The following is a 24,888-nucleotide window of genomic DNA, read 5'->3' as shown; positions in this document are numbered from 1 at the left end:
CGGTCTTCCGCGTCATTGGCTTATGTACATGTTTAGAAGGTCTTTGACTCCTGGTATAGTGCCAATGGAGTGCATGTGCTAGATGCTCAATTCTGGCATATTTTGACCTTCCTTCAGAGAAGTTTGGTCAAGGGTCTGGCATATAACTCTCTGAGAGTGCAGGTGGCAGGTTTGAGCTGTTTGAGGTAACCTGCGGAGCCATTCTCGTTGGTGCATCCAGATGTGGTACATTTCCTGAAGGGGGCAAAGAATTTGTGGCCTCCGGTTAGGAAAACGTGTTCATCCTGGAACCTTAATCTGGTCCTTAAGGGATTGTGTGAGGCTGCTTTTGAGCCACTCAGAAGGGCATCTTTGAAGGAGTTTTCGCTCAAGGTGTTCTTCCTGGTTGCTATATACTTTGCCAGGAGGATTTCAGAGATCCAGGCTTTATGTCTAGATCCTTTTCTTCAGATTTCAGAATCAGGGATGTCATTGCATATGGTACCTTCTTTTCTGCCCAAAGTTGTCTTATTGTTTCATGTCAATCAGACCGTGGCGCTTCCAGCGTTTCTGGATTTGAACTCCTCTTCATTTCATGCAAGAGAGCTTAAACTGTTGGATGTCAGGAGGGCATTTTTGCGTTATCTGAAGGTTACGAATGATTTTCGAAGGTCAGATCACCTCTTCATTCTCTACAATGGGCCAAAGAAGAGGTGTCAAGCGTCTAAAGCTACAGTAACGCGTTGGCTTAAAGAGGCAATTGGTTTGGCATACATATCTTCGGGTCGGCTGGTGTCTGAATGGTTGAGGGCACATGCGACACATGCTCAAACGGCTTCCTGGTCCAAGACGCAATAAGTATCTCCACAGGAAATTTGCAGGGCAGTGACTTGGAAGTCGCTACACAATTTTGCCAGACACTATCGCTTGGATGACGGGGCTCTGATCTCAGGGAGTTTTGGTGAGAGTGTCCTGCAAGTGGGACTCTTGGGGTCCCACCCAGTTTAGGGGTGCTTAGGTACATCCCAGGAGTCTGGACTGATCTGGGTATGTACAGGGAGAGGAAAATTTGGTTCTTACCTGCTAATTTTCATTCCTTTAGTACCACAGATCAGTCCAAAGACCCACTCAGTATTGAGGAAGGGAGAGTCTTCCACTTGTTCTGCTGTGTATATGTTGCAGAGTTATTGCAGAGTACCATTTATTTTATTAGCTTTTATATACCGACATTCGTTGGAGTACATCACATCGGTTCACATTATAACAGGTGTGATAGCATGACAGGGGTGTCATACTATTTTACATTGTAACCTTAAACCTTAATGGAACAACATAGAACAAAGAGTAAGCATATAAATTAGGCATAGGAAGTTGAGGGAGTCAGAAAATGAACTGGGTTAGGGGGGCTTCTTAAAAAATAAACTAAGATAAAATATATACAAAAAACTAAGATATAATATATACAGGTGGCATGAGACGGAATAGAATACACAGTGTGGCATGTAAACAATATATATCTTGTGATTAGGGAGTCTTAAGGGAGGTACGGGGGGGAGGGATGGGGGGGGGGGGGTTAGCCTGTGTATTGGTAGGCTTTGTGGAATAGCCATGTCTTTAATTGTTTTTTAAACGATTGGGTGGAGGGTTCCAGTCTGAGTTGGGAGGGTATCTTGTTCCAGAGGGTGGGGCCAGCTACTGAGAAGGTACGTTGTCTGGTGGAGGTAAGGCGGGCTAGTTTTGTGTGGGGGATAGCAAGCAGGCCTGTGTTTTGGGACCGCAGGTTTCTCTGGCTTTATGGATTGTTCTTTATCTTCTTTATGTTCTACCATGCTTTATGGATTGTTCTTTATCTTCTTTATGAATCAGTTTTCAGTTGGTTACATCACCAGTCTTCTGTTCGTTGGGATGTAAAATTAGGGCTTAAGTTTGGATTCTCATCTTGGCTTGGATACAGGTCAATACTGAGGGACTGTAGGTGCCGTATGATAAGTACAGCATCCGTGAAACTTTGTCTGTCTCCACCTGCTGGCAGGGTTCCAAAATCCAGGAGTCTGGACTGATCTGTGGTACTACAGGAATGAAAATTAGCAGGTAAGAACCACATTTTCCTATTTCATTTTATTATTTAAACCATGTGGTGCCACAGTGTATAAAATGTAAATCTACTTTTGTTCTCTCCTGAGTAGAAATTGATCAAAATTGCCTCTCCAAACTGGGGAGCAAACATAGTCAATCACAATTGAATACAAGGTCTTAAAACTCATGGTGCCACTCAACCTAATGAGCTACTGGAGACACTTTGATCCTTCCCTGACGAAAGCAATCATTCATGTTTTCAGCATTCCTTTGGTCATTCTGATTCACATTAAACCCATAAGGACAATGAATGACATTGATAAGTGAAGTTTCTTTTGAGGTACTTTATTGTGATCTAAAGATTCTCTGTAGGATACTTGCCTCTGATTGGCCCATTCTAAATGTAGTTGGCCCTATCAGAGGTTGACAGCACTTCTCTGCCTCTTGTCATACAAGATAAAATGCCTCTTAATTTGGTTCTGGTTTTTTGTTGAAATGAATAAAAGCACTTCGTCTATACAAGCACATCAAGTGTAGCAGCTTTGTGCAGACATTTGTTCCATGTGAATGAATTGATGCAAGAGCATTCATGAAAGCTTTGGCTGGCAGTTCTCTCGAGGTAGGCACGCTGAGCTGTCACAGGTGCCAGCTTAGTGACCTCTTGGGTGCTGTTTTCCAAGTTTTTAATTATATTGTTTGATTACAATAAAATAGGAACTGTATAGGTTGGTAAATGATTATAATATGCGCCAATACTGATATTCTATACTGCATCCACACCATTTTATATGATACCATTTCAGTTCTATACTGTTTTCTAATATACATAGATAATTTTTTATTAGATCCACTGAGGACATTTTAAATTTAAAAAGATTTGATGACATGCCCTTGATATTTTATCACACCCATCTGGGAAATGTGATAAGATTGGTCTTCCTTCACACCAAGGATGGACCTACAGTGCTGCAAAAAACAGTTTGTTAACCGCAAGTATAAGGATGAGAATTACAAGCTGTTACCTTGATACCCTTGTTTAACTGAACTCAGCCTTTTCTAATGCAATAAAAAGGGTAAAAATGAATTCTGTGTTTGACGCAATAATTTACAAAGCAGGCACAATAAGACTAATTCAGAACCAGTGTGTGTGAAATAGTAAGTGAACCCCTAGTGTCCTTAGCAAAAGTTAGGGCAGGCGCTGTCTGATTTGAAAACTCTTGCGTAGATGATTGCAAAATAAACTTGCGATGCTTATTTTTGGTTTTATAAATAACAACCTGAAATGGAGTGCTGTGACTGGGCCAAAGAGATCAAAGGATCGAGAAGTAAAATTTGACTTTTCACACTCTCACCTGGAATCTCTGTCCAGTCATTTATAAAATGGCCATTTGTTGTCCTCCTTCCTCTCAGCACTGACGCTGAGGATAATGCAAAGCAAACTTTTATATGTTCGTCCAGTAATGAGGGCCAGGAAACAGGATGTGCAGTTATGCTACTGTGTTGTCAAGGATCTGCAAGTGTTTGAACCCTGCCATGCAGCTTTGCTTTTGCACCCACCATGCACTTTTAAAGGTGAATTTTAAAAGCCCAAAGTGCGCATCAGGGGCTGTGCGAATATATTGGGCCACCGTGCGCTGAGTGGATTTTAAAAGCCGCTCGGATACACGTGCGTACATGCTGCTGTGCGCACAAATGAAAGGTTTTCAAAAAGGGGCGGGGCGTGGTCTGGGTAGGATATGGGCGTTCCGGGATTTTAACCTGAAATTTGTGCGTAAATACTTACGCGCACTGGTGTGCACCGGGATCCCCTGCCACGTAACTTTACTTCTGCTGCGGGTGACGTGTAAGTGATTAAAAAAAATCTATCTAGGCAAATTAGTGGGGTTTTAAAGATGGGAGATAACAAGGGGTAAAGAAGGCTATTAAACTAGGGTGGTTTGGAAGACCTGTCCCTTAACTGGGCAAACTGGGAATGAGCTGGTTTTAGTGACAATGGCGTTGGCTCACGTCCTTTTTAAAATCTCCTCACTTAGACGATAGAAGTAGGATTTATGCTCACAGACACGTGTCCACTTTAAATTGGGCACACATGCACATGGCCGGGTTATTTTATAACATGCGCGCACATGTTATAAAATAGCCCTGTCCCTGGATGCGGGCCGACAAATGTGTGTACATGTGCACCCGAGTGCCACTTTGAAAGTTACCGTCCTTGTGAATTGGGCATAAAGCTTATTTTTATACCCACCTAAGACTCCCACATAAAGTGTTATGTGCCTCTAATCAAGCTACCCCTTGATGCATAATTGTGAGGTTTCGGTGCCTTCTGACATAATCTTTACAGCTACTGCTAAAACAGTAATATGATTTAGATCCCAGGCAGATGCACAACACACAGGCCACACCAACACGTCTGCAGGAACTGGTGTTTAGTGAACCAGACATGGAGGAAATGATATCAACAAGCCAGCCAACAATGGAGCAGCAGTACAGGCTAAACCAGTAGTGGCTATCACCATTCCAGTGTGATCCTCCATCTCAGGTCTTAGTCTGAAGCCAGGTCTCCAAGCAAACCAGCCAAATGACTGCACCCCACTGACCGAACACCTAGCAGAGATTAAACCAAATGTTCCATGCAGGCCTTGGGGATAAACCAAATGCTCTGTGTAGGCCTTGGGGATCTTTGAGTTATATTTGTCTGACAGGAAACAATGGGTAATGCTTGTTGGGAGTACTCTGTTTGATATACCACAGAATCTGGTGTTCTTCAGGGCTGTGTTCTGTTGTCTCCTTTATTTAGTATTTATTTGCGCCAATTATGTTCTATTTTACAATCAAGTAGTTTTAAAATTTCTGCGGGCGATATGAAATGTTTTTCCCAGTTCAGAATAGTTTGATTTATATATTGGATTTGGCCAAACATTGTATAACAGGTATAAAGAAATGGATGATTAGTAATAATTTGCTGTTAAATCTTGCTCAGACAGAGGCTGTATGGTTTACCATGTTTGGCTCGCCACCTAGTTTTGATGGCTCTAGTTTGTCAAGTGATGGTATTCCAGTAACATTTTCTGATTCTATTAGAAACTTGGGCAGTCAACTTGACTTGTGTATCTCTTTTAAATCACAGATTAGTTCAATATTAAGATCTGGATTTTTTAAAATTGAGAATGTTATGACATATAAAATATTTTGATGCATAATGACTTTTCTGCTAACTTCTCTTTGCTACTGCAACTCCCTTTCAGGCCGATACGGTACAGTGCGCTCCAACGGAGCGCACTGTTAACCCGCCACTGGACGCGCGTTTTCCCTTACACCTTATTCAGTAAGGGGCGGAAAACATGCGTCCAATCCGCTGAACCTAATAGCGCCCGCAACATGCAAATGCATGTTGATGGCCCTATTAGGTATTCCCGCGCGATACAGAAAGTAAAATGTGCAGCCAAGCCGCACATTTTACTTTCAGAAATTAGCGCCTACCCAAAGGTAGGCGCTAATTTCTTCGGGCACTGGGAAAGTGCACAGAAAAGCAGTAATCTGCTTTTCTGTGCACCCTCCGACTTAATATCATGGCGATACTAAGTCGGAGGTCCCGAAACTTTCCAAAAGTAAAAAAAAAATTTAAAAAAAATTTGAAGTTGGCCGGCGGCTGTCGGGTCGAAAACAGGACGCTCAATTTTGCTGGCGTCAGTTTCTGAGCCCGTGGCTGTCAGCGGGCTCGAGAACTGACGCCGGCAAAATTGAGCATTGGCTGTCAAACCCACTGACAGCTGCCACTCTGGTCCAAAAGGAGGCGCTAGGGAACGCTAGTGTCCCTAGCGCCTCCTTTTGCCCGTTTTTACCACTGGGCCTCATTTAAATACAGAATCATGCACACAGGAGAGCGGGCGTTCACCCGCTCTCTCACGGACTTTACTGAATTGGCCCGTTTGTGTGGGACTGCCTCAGTCCCAAATTAGGGCATTGCAGGTGTTGCACAATTCTTCTGCCAGACTTATTTTGGGAGGATCAACATTGGAATAGGTGATCACCTTGCTTCAGCAATTGCATTGGTTACCAGTAGTACAACGGATAAAATTTAAAGTTCAGGTTTTGGCTTATAAATCTTTGGATCTTAATGCCCTTTTATATTTGGCTGATTTATTTATGAAGTAAGACATGCAGTTTTTGTTCTCCTGATATGAGCTTTCTTGTTGCACCATCAGTGAAACAGGCCTGTTTACATGAAGCTCATTGCAGAGCCTACTCAGTAAAAGGATCAATGCTATGGAATGCCTTACTATTGAATCTGTGCTGTCTTTCAGATTTTGTTTTATTTTGGAAGTAGTTAAAGGCATTTTTGTACCAGGAGGCTTTTAATCTCATGGAAGAGTAGGAGGTCAGGCTTAAATGTAATGCAGTAAATTTTTATTTTCATTGGATATGTTTATCTGTATTTTGCTATTTTTATTATGTTGTCATGTTTGTTAATTTTATTATTTTTTATTGTAATCTGCCCAGCATGGTTGGTCTCTTATGGGCAGAAAAAAGTATCTTAAATGCATAAGTAAAAGAAGAAAGAGAGGTATTTTTTTGGTTAGTACATGATTGTTCTACTAATTGTTCCTTGTGAGATTTGTATGATTTTCTGGCCTTTAAATAAAAGGCTTTCCTTCATTAAGATGTCGTGTGCTTGGGATTCTTTTGTTGTGTGTACGAGATTAGCTGAGGCCTTCAGGCCCATAAGTGGACCCTAGCCTCCTAGGAGTGTATGCTGTACAAAGTGCAGCCAAAGGATTTTATTCTGTTGTGTGAGTTTTTCCTTCCTTTGTCCAGAATTCTCTGAAGGTTGCCAACACTTACAGGAGAAGTAATGCACTCTGAGGCAACATCTTTCAAGAAATTTCTTGAACCTGAGCAAACAGATTAAGCACTGGCAAGTTAGATGCAAGCATTGATAAGGAAGGCAAAGAAAGAATTTGAAAAGAAATTTGCCGTGGAAGCAAAAACTCATAATAAAAACCTTTCCAGGTACATTCAAAGTAAAAAGCATGCAAGTGAGTCAGTTGGACCATTAGATGATCAAGGGGTTAAAGGGACACTTAGGGATGGTAAAGCAATAGCAGGGAGACTAAATTAGTTCTTTGCTTTGGACTTCACTGAGGAAGATGTAAGAGAGATAACCATGCCAGAAATAATATTCAAAGGTGATGATTCAGAGGCACTGAAACAAATCTCAGTGAACCTGGAAGATGTACTAGGGCAAAACTAAAGAGTAGCAGATCACCTGGACCAGATGGTATATATCCCATAGTGCTGAAAGAAATGAAAAATGAAATTGTGGACCAGCTATTAGTAATTTGTAAACTATCATTAAAATTGTCTATGGTACCTGAAGACTGGAGGGTTGTCAATGCAATGCCAATTTTTAAAAAGGGAACAAATGGTGATCCAGGAATGTTAAATAAATAAATAGCTTCCACCTGTATTTATTTATCTATCATAAAGAACAAAATTGCTGATCATATAGCTAGGCATAGATTAGTGGGACAAAGCCAACATGGATTTAGCCAATGGAAGTCTTGCCAGACCAATCTGCTACATTTTGTTGCCGGCATCAATAAGCATGAGGATAAAAGTGAGCCAGTTGATATAGTGCATCTGGATTTCCAGAAAGCATTAAACAAAGTCCTTCATGAGAGACTTCTTAGGAAATTAAAAAGTCGTGGGATAGGCGGCAATATCCTATTGTGGATTGTGAACTGGTTAAGACAGAAAACAGAGAATAGGGCTAACTGGTAAATTTTCCAAGTAGAGAAAGGTGAATAGTAGATGCCTGGGGCATTCTGTTCTGGGGTCACTGCTTTCTAATATGTTCATAATGAATTGTAAATGGGAACAATGAGTGAGATAGTTTATAGTTTGTTAAATTTTATATACAGATGTATCAGAAATCCATCACATCGGTTTACAATAATAAAAATAAACAACATAAGACAATCAAATATCATAAAACACTGTTGAGAACAATGCATGGTTCTAAAACATAACTAAGAATAATAAAAGCAATATAAGTTAAAATAAATGCAAATTTAAATTAAATACATTAAGTTAAAAAAACCCAATAATCATAGTTGGTTGTCTTAAGAGATAACAAAACCTTTATTAGAGACATTAAAAGCAGAATTAAAACCTTAATTAGAAATTGTGTAAGCACAGTTAAAAAGCCATATTTTGAGATCAGCTTTGAATTTTTTGATATTTGTCTGTAGTCTTATTTCTGCTGGCAGTGAGTTCCAGAGTTTAGGGCCTGCTTTCGAGACTGCCCTCTCTCATACCTGGCTCTAATGCGCTGACTTGACTGTAGGAGTTGTCAATAATCCCTTGTTTGCGGATCTATGGTTCCTTTGGGGCACATGTAGTTGAATGGCAAAATTTAGCTATTCAGTTTGTTCACCGTAAATTATTTTGTGTATGATACAAGCCGTTTTATATTGGGAGCGATGAGCAATCGGTAACCAGTGTAAAGAAATCATAATTGGTGTAATGTGATCACGCTTTTTACTTCCTGTCAGGATTCTTGCAGCTGCGTTCTGCAGTACCTGCAACGGCCAGATTGTGGAAGCTAGGAGTCTTAATAGCAATGCATTACAGTAATCAATATTGGAGAAAATTAATGATTGCAATACAGTTCTAAAATCGTTTATTTCGAGCATTTGTGATAACCTTCTCTCAATTTGGTGGATATATGCTTTTTGAAGGTAAGGTCCGTCTCTAAGATGATCAAATTTGCTGATCACACAAAATTATTCAAAGTTGTAAATCACTAGAGGATTGTGAGAAATTGCAGGAGGACCTTGCAAAACTGGGAGTCTGAGCATGCAAATGGCAACTGAAATTTAATGTGGACAAGTGCAAAGTAATACACTTATGGAAGAGTAAACCAAATTATAGTTACACAATGCAAGGTTCCTCATTTGGAGTCACCATTCAGGAAAATGATCTAGGCATCACTGTTGATAACATCTTGAAATCTGCTCAGTGTGCAGCAGCAGCCAAGAAAGCAAATAGAATGCTAGGGATTATTAGGAAAGGAATGGAGAATAAAGCAGAGAATATCATAATGCCTCTATATCACTCTGGTACAACCTCTGAGTATTGTGTGCAGTTCTAGTCACCACAACTCAAAAAAGATATAGCAGAATTAGAAAAGATACAGAAAAGGGGGACCAAAATGATAAAGAGGATGGAACAATTCCCCCATGAAGAAAGGCTAAAAAGGTTAGGACTCTTCATCTCGGAGAAGAGAAGGCTGAGGAGGAGATAGGCTAGAGGTCTATAAAATAATGAGTGGAGTGGAATGAGTTAATGTTAATCAGTTGTGTATTCTTTCAAAAAGTACAAAACTAAGAGACACGCAATGAAGTTATTAGGTGATACATTCACCTAACTAATAAGGGAAAATATTTTTTCACTCAATGCATAATTAAGCTCTGGAATTTGTTGCCAGAGGATGTGGTGAAAGCTATTAGTGTAATTGCATTTAAAAATGTTTTACACAAGTTCACCATTGTTAAGACGGAGTTGCAGAAATCCATTTCTTATCCCTGGGATAAGCAACATGGAATCTATCTATGCCTTGGGATCCTGCCAGGTACTTGTGACGTGGCTTGGCCACTGTTGGAAACAGGATACTGGGCTTGATAGACCCTTGGGCTGACCCAGTATGGCAAGTCTTATCTACTTATGTACTGGCATTGTAGCCATTGATATAGTTCATTATTTATCACAGTAAAACCATTTTGACATGGATTTCATTAAAGGCTTTATGCCCTTTAATGCATACTGCATTAAACAGTTTGAACTAATGTGCATTTTTACAGCATTTTAGGTAATAGGTCCTGAAGTGTGAATTTGATGACCGAGCAAGTGGATGTGTGTGCCTCATTGTACCTTCTTTCTGCTGGGCTCCTTGGGAGAGCTAACAGAGCGAGAATCCAATCTTGACATCCATATCCTCTGTCACCTTAGTAAAGCAGACATCCCAGATTTGAGTTAGGCTCATCCTAAGGTTTTCTGAGCTATGCTAGATATGTGGTAGCGGCCTGGGTGTGACAGTGTACTCACCCACTAGCCATCCCTGCAGTAACCCTCCTGAAAGTGCTGGAAGAGGTCAGAGTGACACAGGAATATAGGAGGACTCAAGCTTCCTGGGTACTGCATTCAGAATGAGCCTGTTGGCATCACAAACCACCTACGCTTTCAGGGGAATGATGGTGCTTAGGGTCTTTCTTTCATTAGGTAGTATCCATGCCAAACGAGGGCAATTGAATGCCTCCATCACATTTGGTAGGCCAGCAATCCCCTTCTGAGGTCCAAGCCTCTGATTAGGAAAGAAGATATCATTCCTAATTAGTTTTTTCATGGTTTATAGTACTTGGTGGACACCCCTGGAGATGGTGGGTTACCCCTTTCTGTCAACTAAAGCCACAGTGATGTGAAAAAAAACCTAGAGACCAAAAAATGTAACAATCTCAGGAGTTTAACAATAACAAATATGGCATACAATCTGCTTGCCAGAGGATCGGTGTCTCCCCTTAGCTTCCCAATCGCTTCTGAATTCAGCCAGTACCTGTGAATCAGCAGGGTGAGCCGTAGTCCTGGGGTGTGGCTTCCTGAGGGATTCCCTTGGGCGAGCTGGGTGGGCACCACTCTGCTGCTGCTCCTCCTCCCCGTTTCTCTCCCTCTCCTCCTCTCCCTGGCTATACTGCCCGTCTCTCTCTCTCTCTCTTTCTCTCTATTCCTGTTCTAGTTTTTTAGCCATGGCTGCTGCTGCCTCCTGCAGGATCCAGAAGTCTTCCATGATGTATAAAATCAGGTGACAGCAGCTTTCTCCCTTGTGTAATAGTGTCAGTCAGTGTTTCCCCACAGCCATCTGAGTAGGAGAAAGTGGCTTCCTCCCCTCTAATCAGACCATAACATGGCCGTTTTCTAGCACAGGATCTACATATCAACATCAGCCAACCACCAGGCTTCATGTGAATCATTGGGCCATTTTTGTGCACGGATTGCGGGGGGTTGTGCACAGATAGATGGACATGAACCGCACATAAAATATTCTTTTGTTTTTCTACTTTGTAAAGAATGTCTGAAAAGAGTATTGTCCAAGAGTATAACAGGGTAGGAATTGGTGGGTTGGGGTGGGGAAGGCGCAGAGACTTGAAAGGCAGTTTTGCTACTGTCTGTGATGCTTGCACTCCTTCATGCACTTTGTGGCCCGTGCGCCTGCAAGCTCATTTTCAAAAGGAAACACACCCTGCAAAGTTTCCCTCTGAAAATGCAGGCGGCGCACACACCGCAGGAACCTTTGAATCCTGCCTTGAAGCGGGCGCAAAGTATACACCTGAAACTACTCCTTGTGACCTTAAAATGCTATCGCCATGCCAACGTTCCCTCTGCCAGTCTATCCTGCTGACTTAATGTGGCTAAAAGCACTGTGAAACAGTACACATACTTTACCTACGTGTTGGGGGCGACTTTTGGAAATAATTCGAAAGTTTGAATATTGCCCTCCGCCTTGGAAGGCAGATCTAGGGGTCCCAGTGTTAAAAAGTTTGACGCCCCCTGTTATAAACAGGATCATCAGGTCATTAACCCATCTAACTCTTGTAGTAGTTTTAGAATGGTGGGTCAAAATTGAATATAATAAACAGGATTAAATCATCTTGTCTTCGTAAAGTTGGGTGGACATGTTCTTCTGAGATACGTTTTAAGAAACATCGGCATTTTTTTTTTTTCACAGAGGTGAGCATGCTAATATAGATCTGTCAATTAAAGTATTGTATAAACCAGTACAAGCTATTTGTATTCAGAGAGCTCTATGAGAGTGGAGTATAATTTTTGTTGTCTTCAACTTTTTTCTAGTGCGACGATTATTAACCAGTGGCATTATGGTGCAGACTTTTCCACTCCATGACACTGAGGTGCTGAAAAAGCTTGCTCGTACCTGGTATGGCAAGATCAAACTTGGCTATCAACCACTTGGTATGTAGACATGTTTCTTTTTTTTTAGAAAGGGGAGTGGGGGATGGAACAAATCTTCCATTTTATTTTAATAAGAACACTTTAGAAGAGCCTAACTTCAAAATACTGTTCATTTTGCCTCCAGAACTGCAGTACTGATTTTAATTTGACTTTCAAATCAGTTAGCATGCTTTTACATTTGAACATAAATTCTTTTTTTAATTCTAAAGGTTTAAAAAAACAAAACCAAAAAAACCCTTGAAAAATTAAGCAAAAATAAAATGTCAGGTCTTAAATTCATTAAGGCTTATTGTCCAGCCACATGAGAGAATACCCTTGATTAAGCAAGAAGTTTTTGACCCATGGATGGAATGATTTGTTTGTCTTGAAGAAGGTTCCAGGCTAAAGCCCTAAATAACAGCATCTCCATGGGTTCTGCTCACTGGAGATGGCCGCACAACATCTGGAACTCCCAGGGTGGGTGCAAATCTCTCAGAAGCAAACGCTAAGAACATTCCAAAAGGGGCCCACCCAACGTGCTTCTGCCAAGTTCCCTAGGGCGGGGGTGCTTCAGAGCCCATCCTCTACTGGCACTGATCTCCGTCTGCAGGGAGATTCTTGGAGTCTTGTACTCTTTACCACCACTCAGTCACGCTGCTTGATCCAGTCTCTGTTGCACTTCAGAAGCAGCCACCCAGAGAACTCTTGCCCTACTGTCTTGCAAGCCTGCCCCCCCCCCCCCCCCCCGAGCAGTCTAGGGCACTTTCTCTTGGCTTCCTACATCTTGACGGGATGTGACTGTAGACTTGCCACCTGACCCAAGCCAACTCTGACAGGCTGATCCAGTTCTGTTTTTTTTTCCTCCCATTGCATCTCTGTACTTATGATTCTATCTTTCCTTATAGAAACTGAAAATACAAGTCCTTAATACCATGAGGTGAAGCCGAAGTGGGATCATCCTTTCAGGCAGAAACCCTTTCACGGAAATGCACTTACCGTGCCAGTTTTACCTATGGCTTAATTATTTTTTTTTGGGGGGGGGGGAGAGGGGCGCCCCTCAGCGATTTCTTCCTTCTGCTTCCATTGGTCTACAGCAACAGGAAATTCCATTTGTAATTACCCAGGATTTTTTCCCTTATTTTTTTTTCCCTCTGTGCCAATTCAGCTCAGTCACCGCAGCGAGAATCCTTGGCCGGGGACCAGAGACCACAGCCCCCTCAAGAACCCAGTCAGCATGCATCCCGAGTCTGGAGAACGGGTGTTGCCATTGCACAGTTACTGAGACTCCCTCCCCTCAGGTGCTATGACCCCTCCCTCCAGAGCATCCCCCTCCAACCCCAACTGAGCAGTTCAGTTCTTGTTGTTGCTCAAAATAGTGGATCAGTATTTGTATACAGAACTCCTTTCTAAGGCCCAAACTCAGGCTCACATTGTTTCCTATGGAACATTGTAGCCATCAAACATACCTTCCTCCATGACCCTCCTACACATCACTCCTTAACTCGTGCCTCCTTGGACCTCCCACTGCTGGATTGTTCCCCAGAAGAACTTAAAAATTGAGACCTTAAACAGAGAGCATATTTTTCCATCAGTGTACCCCACATTGCATTTACAGAAATATTTTAAAAATGGTTGGTTGGTAGCAGTATCTTTAAATGATGGAGACATCCAGGTGATATACAACAGTGCTTCTCAACCTCTTCAAGTCCAAGGCACACCTATATTAATAAAACATTGCGTGGCATACGAACCTCCGTGGAGGAAGCAGTGTGGACATGGAAATGACTCGTGGCCAAAGTTGTTGAGAATTGTGAAAAATTGCAAGAGGACCTTGCAAAAGTGGGAAGCTGGGCATGCAAATGGACATCTGCAAAGTGATGCACTTAGGGAAGGGCAACCCAAATTATAGCTACACAATGCAAATAGAATGCTAGCAATTATTAGGAAAGGAATGGAGAATAAAACAAAAAATATAGTGCCTCTTTATCGCTCCATGGTGCGACCTTATCCTGAGTACTGTGTGCAGTTCTGGTCACCACATCTCTGAAAGATATAGAAGAATAAGAAAAGATACAGAGAAGGGCAACCAAAATGATAAAGGAGATAGAATAATTTCCCTATGAAGAAAGGCTAAAGAGGTTGGGACTCTTCAACTTGGAGAAGAGACTGCTAAGGGGAGATATGATAGAGGTCTATAAAATGAGTGGAGTTGAACAAATAAACGTTAATTGGTTATTTACTCACTCAAAAAGTACAAAGACTAGGGGGGACACATAATGAAGTTAAGTTGTGCATTTAAAACTAATAAGAGAAAATATTTTTTCTACTTAATGCATAATTAAGTTCTGGAATTGTTTGGCAGAGGATGTGATGAAAGCTATTAATGAAGCTGCGTTTAGAAACATTTTTGACAAGTTCCTGGAGGAAACGTCCATAAACCATCGTTAAGTTGGGAGTTACAGAAATCCACTTCTTATCCCTAAGATAAGCAGCATGGAATCTATCTCTCTACTGTTTGGGATTCTGACAGGCACTTGTGACCTGGATTGGCCACTGTTGGAAACAGGATACTGGGTTTGTTGGACCTTTGGTCTGACCCAGTATGGCAAGTCTTATGTTCTTATGTAAAGAAGAGCTAGGAAAGCACTCAAAGTTCCAGTCTCGCTTCCGAATTTTTAAATAAAATGCGAGAAGGCAGAAGCACACATAGACCTGTCACAATGGAGCAGCATTCCAGTGATTTTGAAATGAACTGATGTGCAGGGGTAGCCTAGTGGTTAAAGGAGTTTGCTGAGAATCAGGGAAACTAGGGTTTCAATCCCATTTCTTCCAGTAATGCTCCTTGTGATCTGGGGCAAGTCACTTCAACCTCCATTGCCTCACATACAAACTTAGATTTGTAAGTCCTCTGTTAGCAGAGAAATACCTACTGTACCCGAATGTAATCCACTCTGAAATGGCTGACCAGTCAAGAAAAGCAGAATATAAATTTAAAAAAATTAATTGCTACACTCCAGGGCTTATACTGTAGCTAGGAAGAAGAGGCATGCATGGCTACACATGTACTCAGAAAAGAGCTCATGCATGTTTAATAGCCACCACTGTTTTTTGTTGCTGCCAGATGCTGAGAGCAGGGACCAGGTGCTGGTCTGGAACTGAGCAACAGATAGTGGTGACTTTTCTGTGGCATACCTGATCGAGTCTGAAGACACACTAGTGTGCCACGGCAGACTGGCTGGGAAACATACTAACATACACCAGTTGGCTAATGTATCACTGTTTCCAGCACAGAAACTGCACATCAAACAAACAAACCAGAATTGCTATCATTGCTGTCAAAAATGGTAACTACTCATTCTATATAAAAGTCACGAACAACACAGGATTTTTTTTCCTTTAGTCAGGGAAAAATGACATGAACATGAAATATGTCAAAGTTCTTCAGTATTTTAACAATTCATACCTCGTGAGAGAGCCCAAATCCAGATAATATACTATGACAAAGAATCGTCCACTTGTACCAGCAGGAAACTGGCAAAGAACATGTTACTTCAAAAATATTCTACCAATCCTTCTAGGAAATGGCAGGGAATTATTTTGCTTTCAAAATTCATCCACAAAATTTATATGGAATTGACAGGAAATCAATTTTATCCAAAATCATTCACTAGTTGCTCAGGGGACTAGCAGGGAACATTTCATCACACTGCTTTACAGTAAAATCCTGGGTGGAGAAGAACACATTAAAATGCACCTGTAAAAACTCTGAGTTAGAGAAATTACCATCTTGCTCCTATATGTTCTCCATGGGGAGAAATACCCTCTTCACTTTTCATTATCTGGGTCTCTGGGTTAGAGGCACATGCCTTAAGATCTTCATCCTCCAGATCCTAGCTGGATGCTGAAAGAAAACTCCAGGTTAAAAGAGGAGGATGTCTCTCACATTCCTTCCCTAGAGGAAAACCAAATAAAAGAATATCACGGATACGAAAATTAGTAGGAGACGAGAAAAATTTGGAACAAATTTTTTTTTCTTCAGTTTTCATTTTTAGACAATTTTTCCCAAGAAACACCAAACCCCTGCACTTCCGAGTTTCAAATCACTCAATAAATTAAGAAAAAATTTCAAATCACAAAGTTTGTATTGGTTTCTGGTCTTTATTTATTTAGATTTTTCTCACAGGACAAGCAGGATGGTATGGTGACATCAGAGGATGGAGCCCAATCACGAAACACTATTGTCAAAGTTTCTAGAACTTTGACTGGCACCTACTGGGCATGCCCAGCATGGCACTAAACCTGCAGCCAACAGGGGTCCCCCTTCAGTCTTCTTTTTTCCGGGTAGCTGTAGCCATGTGGATTAAGGAGCTCCACAGAGATTCCTGACAGGAATTTTCCTCATGGAATTACTAAGAACTTTCATACCGCACAGGGGTCCCTCTCTTGAATTTTTGACTCTGCGGTACTCTGGGAAGTTTTTACCCATTTTCGGTCGATTCCCATCGAGTGTGGCTCTCGTGGCCTACTGGCCGTTGACTGCACCGCGGCTCAATTTTTTCAAAGGCCATGGCGTCGGGATTACATCTGTGCCCGGACTGTACTCGCACCATGTCCATAACAGACCCTCATAAAGTCTGTGTAATGTGTCTCGGGAGCGAGCATGATGTCCTGACTTGCACCAAATGTGCCTTAATGACACCAAAAGGTCGCAAGGCCAGAATGGAGAAAATGGAACTTCTCTTCCGTTCTCAAACTCAGACGCCGTCTATTGCATCAACATCGTCTGAACTGGCACCTTCCACTTTGTGCCAGTATCAGCCATCGGCCAGTGACTGTCCGGCGTCAACGAGTTCTCGGCCTTCGACTACCTCTACTCCCCCTCAGGACCAAGGCGATCGTAGAGAGAAACATCAGCATTGACAGCGGAAGTCTCAGACCATCGATGAAGGAAAATCATCGACCTCGCCATTGTCCGAGCTGCCATCGAAGAAAACCTGTCCACTCACTGGTCTTCTAGCTCTCTTTACTAGAGCATACCTTCCACTTCAGGGAGCTGGTTCTCCACAATTCCAACAAAATTCCATCTTTAAACCCCACCCTCCCATCCCCCATCATTTTGTGGTTTCTTCAGGAAACTGATCACCTCTTAGCAGCTGGAAAAGGGAAAAACAAACACAACACAAAGAAATGTCCTCTTTATGGGCTTCTCATATTCTTGCAACTGGCAAGTAAACAGTTTGTCAGTCTGGGAGGCACAGGCATGACAGTTATCCTTTAGGGGCTGTGCCATGCAGGATCAAGAATTGTAACAATTTTTCCTCCCATCAAGATTCTTGTGCTGGAAAGGTTCCTAGGTATGCCATTGGCATCAACAGTGATGACTGCATGTTTGCTTACACAGGGTCATATTTACTTTTGCTCACACTGTTAATTAACCGTGGTTTGTACCATGTGATGATCTTAAGGAAAAATACCATACACCACATCTCTCCTCATGCATCGAGTTATCTTATCATGCACCCACTTTTTCCTCTTGATCTCTATGATACTCATAACAGTCAAAGGCAAATAGAGATATGAATAGTGCCATATCTGTCACACAAGTTCTTTGACTAACCTCTCTCTTCTTGACCTGTTGGTTAGCTTCTTCCATCCCAGACAGCCAGGTTTTATCCATGGATCCATAATTCTTTGGAGTTAGGAATTGTTGTCATATCTAATTCTAAATCATCTTTGGTCACACGTCCATTCTCTCTGAACCACCCCAGTTTACAGTGTTGCTTAAACTTATTCCTTATACTGGACATCTCCTTGGGGCCTGGATTGCCTGTTGACCAGCTTGAGCACATGCCAGAAATGGTAGAATTGTTTTTTACTAGAAACTCCACTGCCAGATAGTCATGCATGGTCTCTATTTGTGGAAGACCAGTCTGCGGATCCCGGTTAATGGCTAACAGATATCTACTTGTAACTGAAGCTATGTGCGTTGCTAGGACACTTAGGGCTGCCCAAGTGGGTGCTGACTGAACTGGTCTGTGTATGGCTTAAAAAGTTGGTGACATTGTTAGGGGTAATTTAGATGAGGGATTGATTGACAGTTTATGTGAGTAAATTAGTCCAAGTATCTTTATTATTTTTGTTATGTTCTCCGCATTAGGCCATACTTGGGTATACATAATCTACAGACTTTATTCTATTCTTTGATTCTAACCAGCCTTGACTACTTTGATTTTGCTGAAAGGATTGTAAATTGTGCAGAATTCTGTGGCAAAATTGATTATAGGTAAGGGTAAGTTTGATCATATACTTGTTTGTTGGAAATACATTGTCTCCCTATATTCTATAAGATAAGATTCAAAATTTTATGTTTAATTTTCAAGACTTTTTATTCTGGGTTGTCTTTGTGTTTGTCAAAATTGCTGATTCCATACCAACCCAGTAGGCTTTTGAGATCAGCCAATCAGGAATTGTGATTTTACTGTCACCAACTCAGATGAGATTGGAAGGTACACAGGATACTTATTTCAGCTATCAGGGCCCTTTGCTTTGGAATGCTTTGCTAGTGGAAGTGCAAAAAGAAATTAATTTTCTTAAATTTAAGACACTCATAAAAACCTGACTTTTCCATTATTAGCCAAATTGCAGTCAATTCTTAGGTTATTTATTTTATGCTGTTCTGTATTATAATGTTTTGTATATTTGCTTTAATTTGACTTTTTGTACAATTGATTATGCTTTTTGTTATTTTTTTTTGTTATTACTTTGGTTTTTATTTTTTAAACCACTTTGATTTATGCTGAAAGGCAGTGAAATAAGTAATAAACTGAACTAAACCCTGACCCTGCCTCTCAACCTGTGAATGTGGTGTTTCGGGGTGGCAGGGCAATAAAAAAGGCTCTTGTTTCCCAGAATCTCTACCTTGTGGTCCCACTCTGGTCAAAGATGGCCCACTTTGCTCTTGAGACCCCATATGGATCTGCCTCCCAGGAATCAGCTTCAATCACACAACTCCTGTCTGCTGTAGCAAGAATTTCTTGGAGTTGGGCTGCCCCCCCCCCCTTCCCTGGTACTTAACCCGTTGCTTTGGATGGCTTGACTTCCTCCACTTCCACTATGTTTCCATCACATTCTCCTTGCCACTGTGCTTCTTCTCCTCTGCTGAATACTTCTAGGGCAGTGCCAGGGATCTCAGAATTGCTTTTAACCCCTTTTCAAGTCTAGACCTCACAAACTCAGGCTCCTCCCTCTGACTCATTGGAACAATCATATATACTTCCTCCACAGCCCACCCCTTCTAGGGGAAAGACCTTCCTCCACATCACTCCTTAATTCACACTTCTCTGGTGCTCCCATTGCTGGAAAGTTCTTCATATTAAAATATAGCCCACAAAAGCGGCAGAGATCACACCTGTGTAACTGGTGACTGGACAGTAAGATGTTGCAGATTATGGGGTAGCAAAACCTACTTTGTCTTACATAGGAAAATCATTGGCTTACAAAGAGTGACCATTGTACTGGTATTCCAGGCAGCTGATAATAAGGTGTTTGAAGGTATATTGATTTTTTGAATGACTTTTTTCTTTTGGCGTTAAGAAAACAGTCATTACAGGAAGAAAAGAATGTGATATAGTAAGAAAGCTTTACCTTGAAGTCATGGTTAATAGTCAGCAACACACAAAACCCAGATTCTATAAGGCCATTTCTGAACCCAGGCATTGACCCTTGCCAGCTGCTGTAAAACCTCTTTCTAAGCACACTGAGACTGGCAATTGGGGTATCACAGTATGCTGCTGCACAAGAGACCCAGATCTGGGTCCCTTGTCCAGTGGAACGGAGAGAGTTCAAGTACATCGCAAAAGGTACTGGGAGAGGGCATCTCTTTCCACATTTTGAATATCAAAGAATCCTAGTTTAGCTCTTAACACTATTGTTGGGATGGGAGGCAGGAAAGAGAAGGAGAAAACCCCCCAAAATAAAACAAACATTAAAAAAAATATTTTGTCCTTCTCCCATATTCTCTCTCATGTCTTAGATGAGATCCGTGGTTATTTTGGCGAAACCATTGGCCTATATTTTGCTTTCCTGGAATACTTCACATTTGCCTTAATTCCCATGGCCATCATCGGGATCCCTTATTATCTGTTTGACTGGGAGGACTACGACAAATATGTGGTATTTGCCTCCTTCAACCTTCTGTGGTCAACTGTCATCCTGGAGGTGTGGAAGCGCTGCTGTGCTGGCCTAGCGTACAGGTGGGGCACCCTGATGATGAAGAGGGAGTTTGAGGAGCCGCGGCCTGCATTCCATGGCGTTCTGGGGACGAACCCCATCACTGGCAGGGAGGAGCCAGTCTACTCCAGCCTGAAGAGGCAGCTGCGTATCTACTTGGTCTCTCTGCCATTCGTGTGCCTTTGCCTTTACCTCTCGCTGTACGTGATGATGATCTACTTTGACCTGGAGCACTGGGCTCTGGCCTTCCACGAGGAGCACCAGTCGGACCTGAGCAACCTCGTGCTCTTTGTACCCAGCATCATCTATGCGGTCGTGATCGAGATCATGAACCGCCTGTACCGGTATGCTGCCGAGTTTCTCACCTCATGGGGTAAGACTTGTTTTATATTTATTCTTTTTGTGCACTTGCTATGGTTGTTTTTTTTTTTTTTTTTTTTACACCAAGCAAATGGAAGGGAAAAAAATTCAACACTTCTAAAAATGCATTCATTATGGTTGATGACGTGCTGACTTATTCAGAGCTTTGGATGTAAAAACATGTAGCGTTTTTTTTTTTCTTTTTTAAATCGACCTTATTCTTCTTATTCCCATCTGGCTCACTTCTGAAAACAATCATGGGCAACCTCCAGAATTTTCTGTTATTTCTTCACAATCTTTGCCACATAAAAATCCAAACACCAATGCCAAGGCAATAATAGCTATTCTTTACCACTCATGAAACTTGAAGGAAATAGTTTAATATGCTCCTCCCTTTTGGTCTAAGTCAGACCCAGGTGCTGCTATATATGTCCCTTATTAAATAGGATTTAGAATAAAAGTGAGAAGAAGAAATAGAGCAGAGTTCTGATAGCACTGTTAGTCATGGAGGAAATTGGAGACTTTATGGGTTGTGAGACCTTTCAAAGAACAACAAAAAATGTAGTGAAACATGGAAACAGAAAATATGATGGCAGGTAGAGACCTCAGTGGCCATCTAGTTTGCATAACTCTATTCCTGTTGCATTGCAAGAGGTTTTCAGATCCTCTTCAGCTGTACTACATTTTTTTCTTGTCCAATTTCTGGAAAATGTAATGGTTTTTATTTGCCGTCATATTGAATGTGAGGGTTTGGCATGCCTGAGTGTTTCATGCTACAATTTATAGATTCTGAACATGATGCAGTTTTATTCAGTAGGCTCAGATCTGTAATATTGTAAGCTGGAGCCCCTAGGAGACCACCCCCCCCCCCCCAGTCCTGGACCTCAGTCTGTCAGACCCGAAATGAAGACGAAACAATAATGAAATTATGTAAGTTTTGTTATGCAAGTTCACCGCATTTGTTGCTTACCCTTGTGTAGCTAGTTAGATAACCCTAAACAGAAATATCAAAGCCTCATCACCTGAATGTCATCTGCTTCAGAAGTCATTAGCCAAATTGAAGAGGTTTTTAGAGTACGTCTGTGCTCTGCCAGGACCCTCTGCGATGTCTTTGGTTCTTAGTACTTCCTGTTGTGATCTTCCTGTTTAAGCTTCTGTGCCGGTAGTTTTATAATCAGTCGAAGGTGGAGCTTAGCTTGTCATTGTAGGTATCTGGTTCATGAATGGCTGGCCTTTGGTTGCTAGGAGCAAATTCATAGATTGACAACATGTGGCCAAGCCTTCCAGATATGTGATTGGATATTTTGACTCCAGGGGACGCACGTCTATGGCAGAATGCAGTGTCAAGCTTTAATTGGCTCATTTCATTGTCAGATCTATTTTGGTCATCTTGACTTGTTCAGTAAAAGATGGTATTTTCCATCTGTGGTTAGTTGTTCAGTCATTTTTCTGTAATGTGCTGAGCTTTGTCTGGTGTTGGGTCCTTTTGTCAGTGCCTCCTGCTGTTAACTCACATCCTGCCATTCTTTTGGTATGACATTTTAATCAACTAAATTCAGATCCTTTTCACTGCTCATGTATTCTTTCCCCACCCACCCGGTTGCTTCTGTGGTTTCCTGCTGTGGCTTAAGGTTTTATGTAAAGATTCACATACAGGAAATACTGGGCTACTAGAGAACAGAGAAAAAAAAACATGTAGTTTTGTGCTTTAAATCCTATAGAAAAATCTGTTGTATAGATTCTATTTCTATATAAAATATCTAAGAGTCAGCCCTAGTGACCAGTAACAATATCATCTGCATAATAAGGATGGCTGGTTTGTATTCCAATGCTTTTTTGTTTAGTTTTTCTTCATTTTTGGCCCATAGTTTCCTGCTGCTACTTTTGTGCTTTCAGCTCAATCAAACTGGCCTGTATTGGTGCTGCATTACCATGAGCCTTCATCCCCAGCTGCCTGGGATTCGAAAAACATGTGGGCTTGTTAATTAGAAATTAGAAATGCTAAAAACAGAGAGCCATAAAGTCATCTCTATTTCTTTTCATTATTTTTAAGGCTTTTTCCTATTTCTAGATTTTAAATCTTTTTTGTTGTTACAGTTACCTTATTTCTCTGTTAAAAGTACATTTTGTTTTGTTTTAAGAGGCATTGCAGTGAGAAAGGAAGAGAGAGTCTGGCAGTCCAGAGATCCTCTTCAACTTTTATCTTCTCTGCTCCTCCTATGCCTTCACTGGCCAAAATCTATCTGTGGAACTTAATTGCTCTTGCTCACCTGCTCAGTGACCTCTGGTGTGTTCTGCCATAAACCTCCAGTTTTTTAAAATGAAATTTATAAAGGACAGTACAATATGTTTCAAGATTACTATGAACGGAGAAAAGTTAAAATAATGGAAGTAGATAAGAGCTATAAGCAGGTGAGTAATTTAATTGACTCATTAGCATGTAAGTCAGTAAAGATAAAATCTAAGTTCCTAAGTGTTGGAAGCGAATCGTAATCCAGTGGTGTTTAATGAACAAAACACGGGGTGCTGGAGTACAGATTGGTAGCACATGGATGTAGGCAGGTGACAAGATGAATGTCTAATTCCAGAACTTTTACAGGACACAGAGAGACTTGGTCGGACATGAATCTGCTGTAAGACGCATCCAACACTCAGGGCGAGATGTGCTTAAGGGATTTTCCCAATTTGCATCTCTGAGAAAATTGCTGACTACATTTGGCCCTCAATGCCTAACATGTAGACCAGGAGTTCTCAACTTTGGTCTTTGAGGGGTAGACTCAGCGAAAGATAGAATGTTTTTTCACGGAAAGATGATGGATACGTTGAACCAGACCACCAGTGGAAGATGGTAGAGAAGAACAGTAACAGAATTCAAGAATGTATGGTATATGAACAGAGGAACCTTAGTTATAAGGAACTGATGGGAAATCTAGAGATCAGCCAGGGTCTATGGGAGAGCACCAAGAATGAAATTGGGCAGACTGCATGGATCTTATGGTACTTATTTGCCGTCATATTTTTATGTTTTATATTAGGACTGCAAACAGGTTTGGTGTTCATGGTACTTGTGCAAAACAGATGAGCTTCATTTCTAGACCATACATATGCAAATATAACTGCTGAGTATTCTATGTAGATATCCTGAAAACCAGAGCTGTTTGCAGCCCTCACTGAAAATGCTTTGTCTACACTGTTAATTGTACTGTTCTGAACTAATTTGTGTGCTGACATTTTAGAAAACCACAGGCTGGAGTCTTCATATCAGAATCATCTAATTCTGAAAGTCTTGGTGGTAAGTTCTTTTATGTATTTACAAAATTATATTCTAAAGGAATTGTTTGGCATATGGCTCAGGCATTTGAATCTGATGACTTTTTTTCAAATAGGTTCTGTCTAGATCTGTGGTGCTCAATCCAGTTCACCAGTGATGATGAATTCTGGTTCTCAAGGGCTGCAAACAGAATATGGTCTGCAGGATAGTCAAATTATGCAAATTAATCTGGTTCTTGGATCAAGTGTATGCAAACATATCTCATGATTATTCCTGAAATTTGGACCTGTTGGTGGCACTCGAGGATCAGTTTGCCATCTCCTGCTGCTGTGGTTTTCAGACTCTCCATAATGAGTAGTTTGAAACAGATTTGCATACACAGCTTGTGAGAGTCAGGTTGACGTATCATGTGCAGATTAATTGTGACTATCTTGAAAACCAGATGAGCTTAGGGGAGTGGTTCCCAAATCTGTCCTATTGACTTCACAGCCAGTCGGGTTTTTAGAATGTCCACAGTGAATATGCATGAGGTATATTTGCATACTTTGGAGACCCAGCATATGCACATTTTTCCTGTTATCTTCACTGCAGATATCCTGGAATCTCAAGTACTGTGGGGTCTATAGGCCAGGCTTGGGAACCACTGGATTAAGGTGTTTCTAAAGACAGGATTGGGAACCACTGGGCTACATCATGATGTGAAGGACAAAAAAAATAAAGGGAAGATCCTAGAATCCGTATGCTTGCTTTATGAGTCTGCACTGCAGACTGCACTCTCCTGAATGATGACAGCTGTCACACTGCGAAGAATGGCTCCTGCAACAGCACAATGCATAAAGATTCTGCACGGGTGACTTTATCAGACAAATAAAAAAAAAAAAAGCATTTTTGATTTCTGAAGCACAGAGCTTGAGAGATATGGAGGCAGGTGCTGCCCTAAAGAATTGGAAAAGATCAACAATTTCAAT

At 41.4% G+C, this 24,888-nt stretch overlaps 1 protein-coding gene across 2 annotated transcripts in view; it reads left to right on the top strand.

The window, feature by feature from the left end:
• ANO10 (anoctamin 10) overlaps positions 1-24,888 on the top strand; it is a 536,131-nt gene that overhangs the window by 33,180 nt on the left and 478,063 nt on the right. For both annotated transcript variants that reach the window (XM_029589377.1, XM_029589378.1), the window contains exons 5-7: positions 11,962-12,081; positions 20,093-20,662; positions 23,886-23,941. In XM_029589377.1, the coding sequence (XP_029445237.1) occupies positions 11,962-12,081; positions 20,093-20,662; positions 23,886-23,941 (746 nt within the window). The remainder of the gene's footprint in view (positions 1-11,961; positions 12,082-20,092; positions 20,663-23,885; positions 23,942-24,888) is intronic.

The sequence above is a fragment of the Rhinatrema bivittatum genome, chromosome 2, assembly GCF_901001135.1.
Source record: "Rhinatrema bivittatum chromosome 2, aRhiBiv1.1, whole genome shotgun sequence".
Taxonomy (NCBI): Eukaryota; Metazoa; Chordata; class Amphibia; order Gymnophiona; family Rhinatrematidae; genus Rhinatrema; species Rhinatrema bivittatum.
This window is presented reverse-complemented; position numbering and strand designations above follow the sequence as displayed.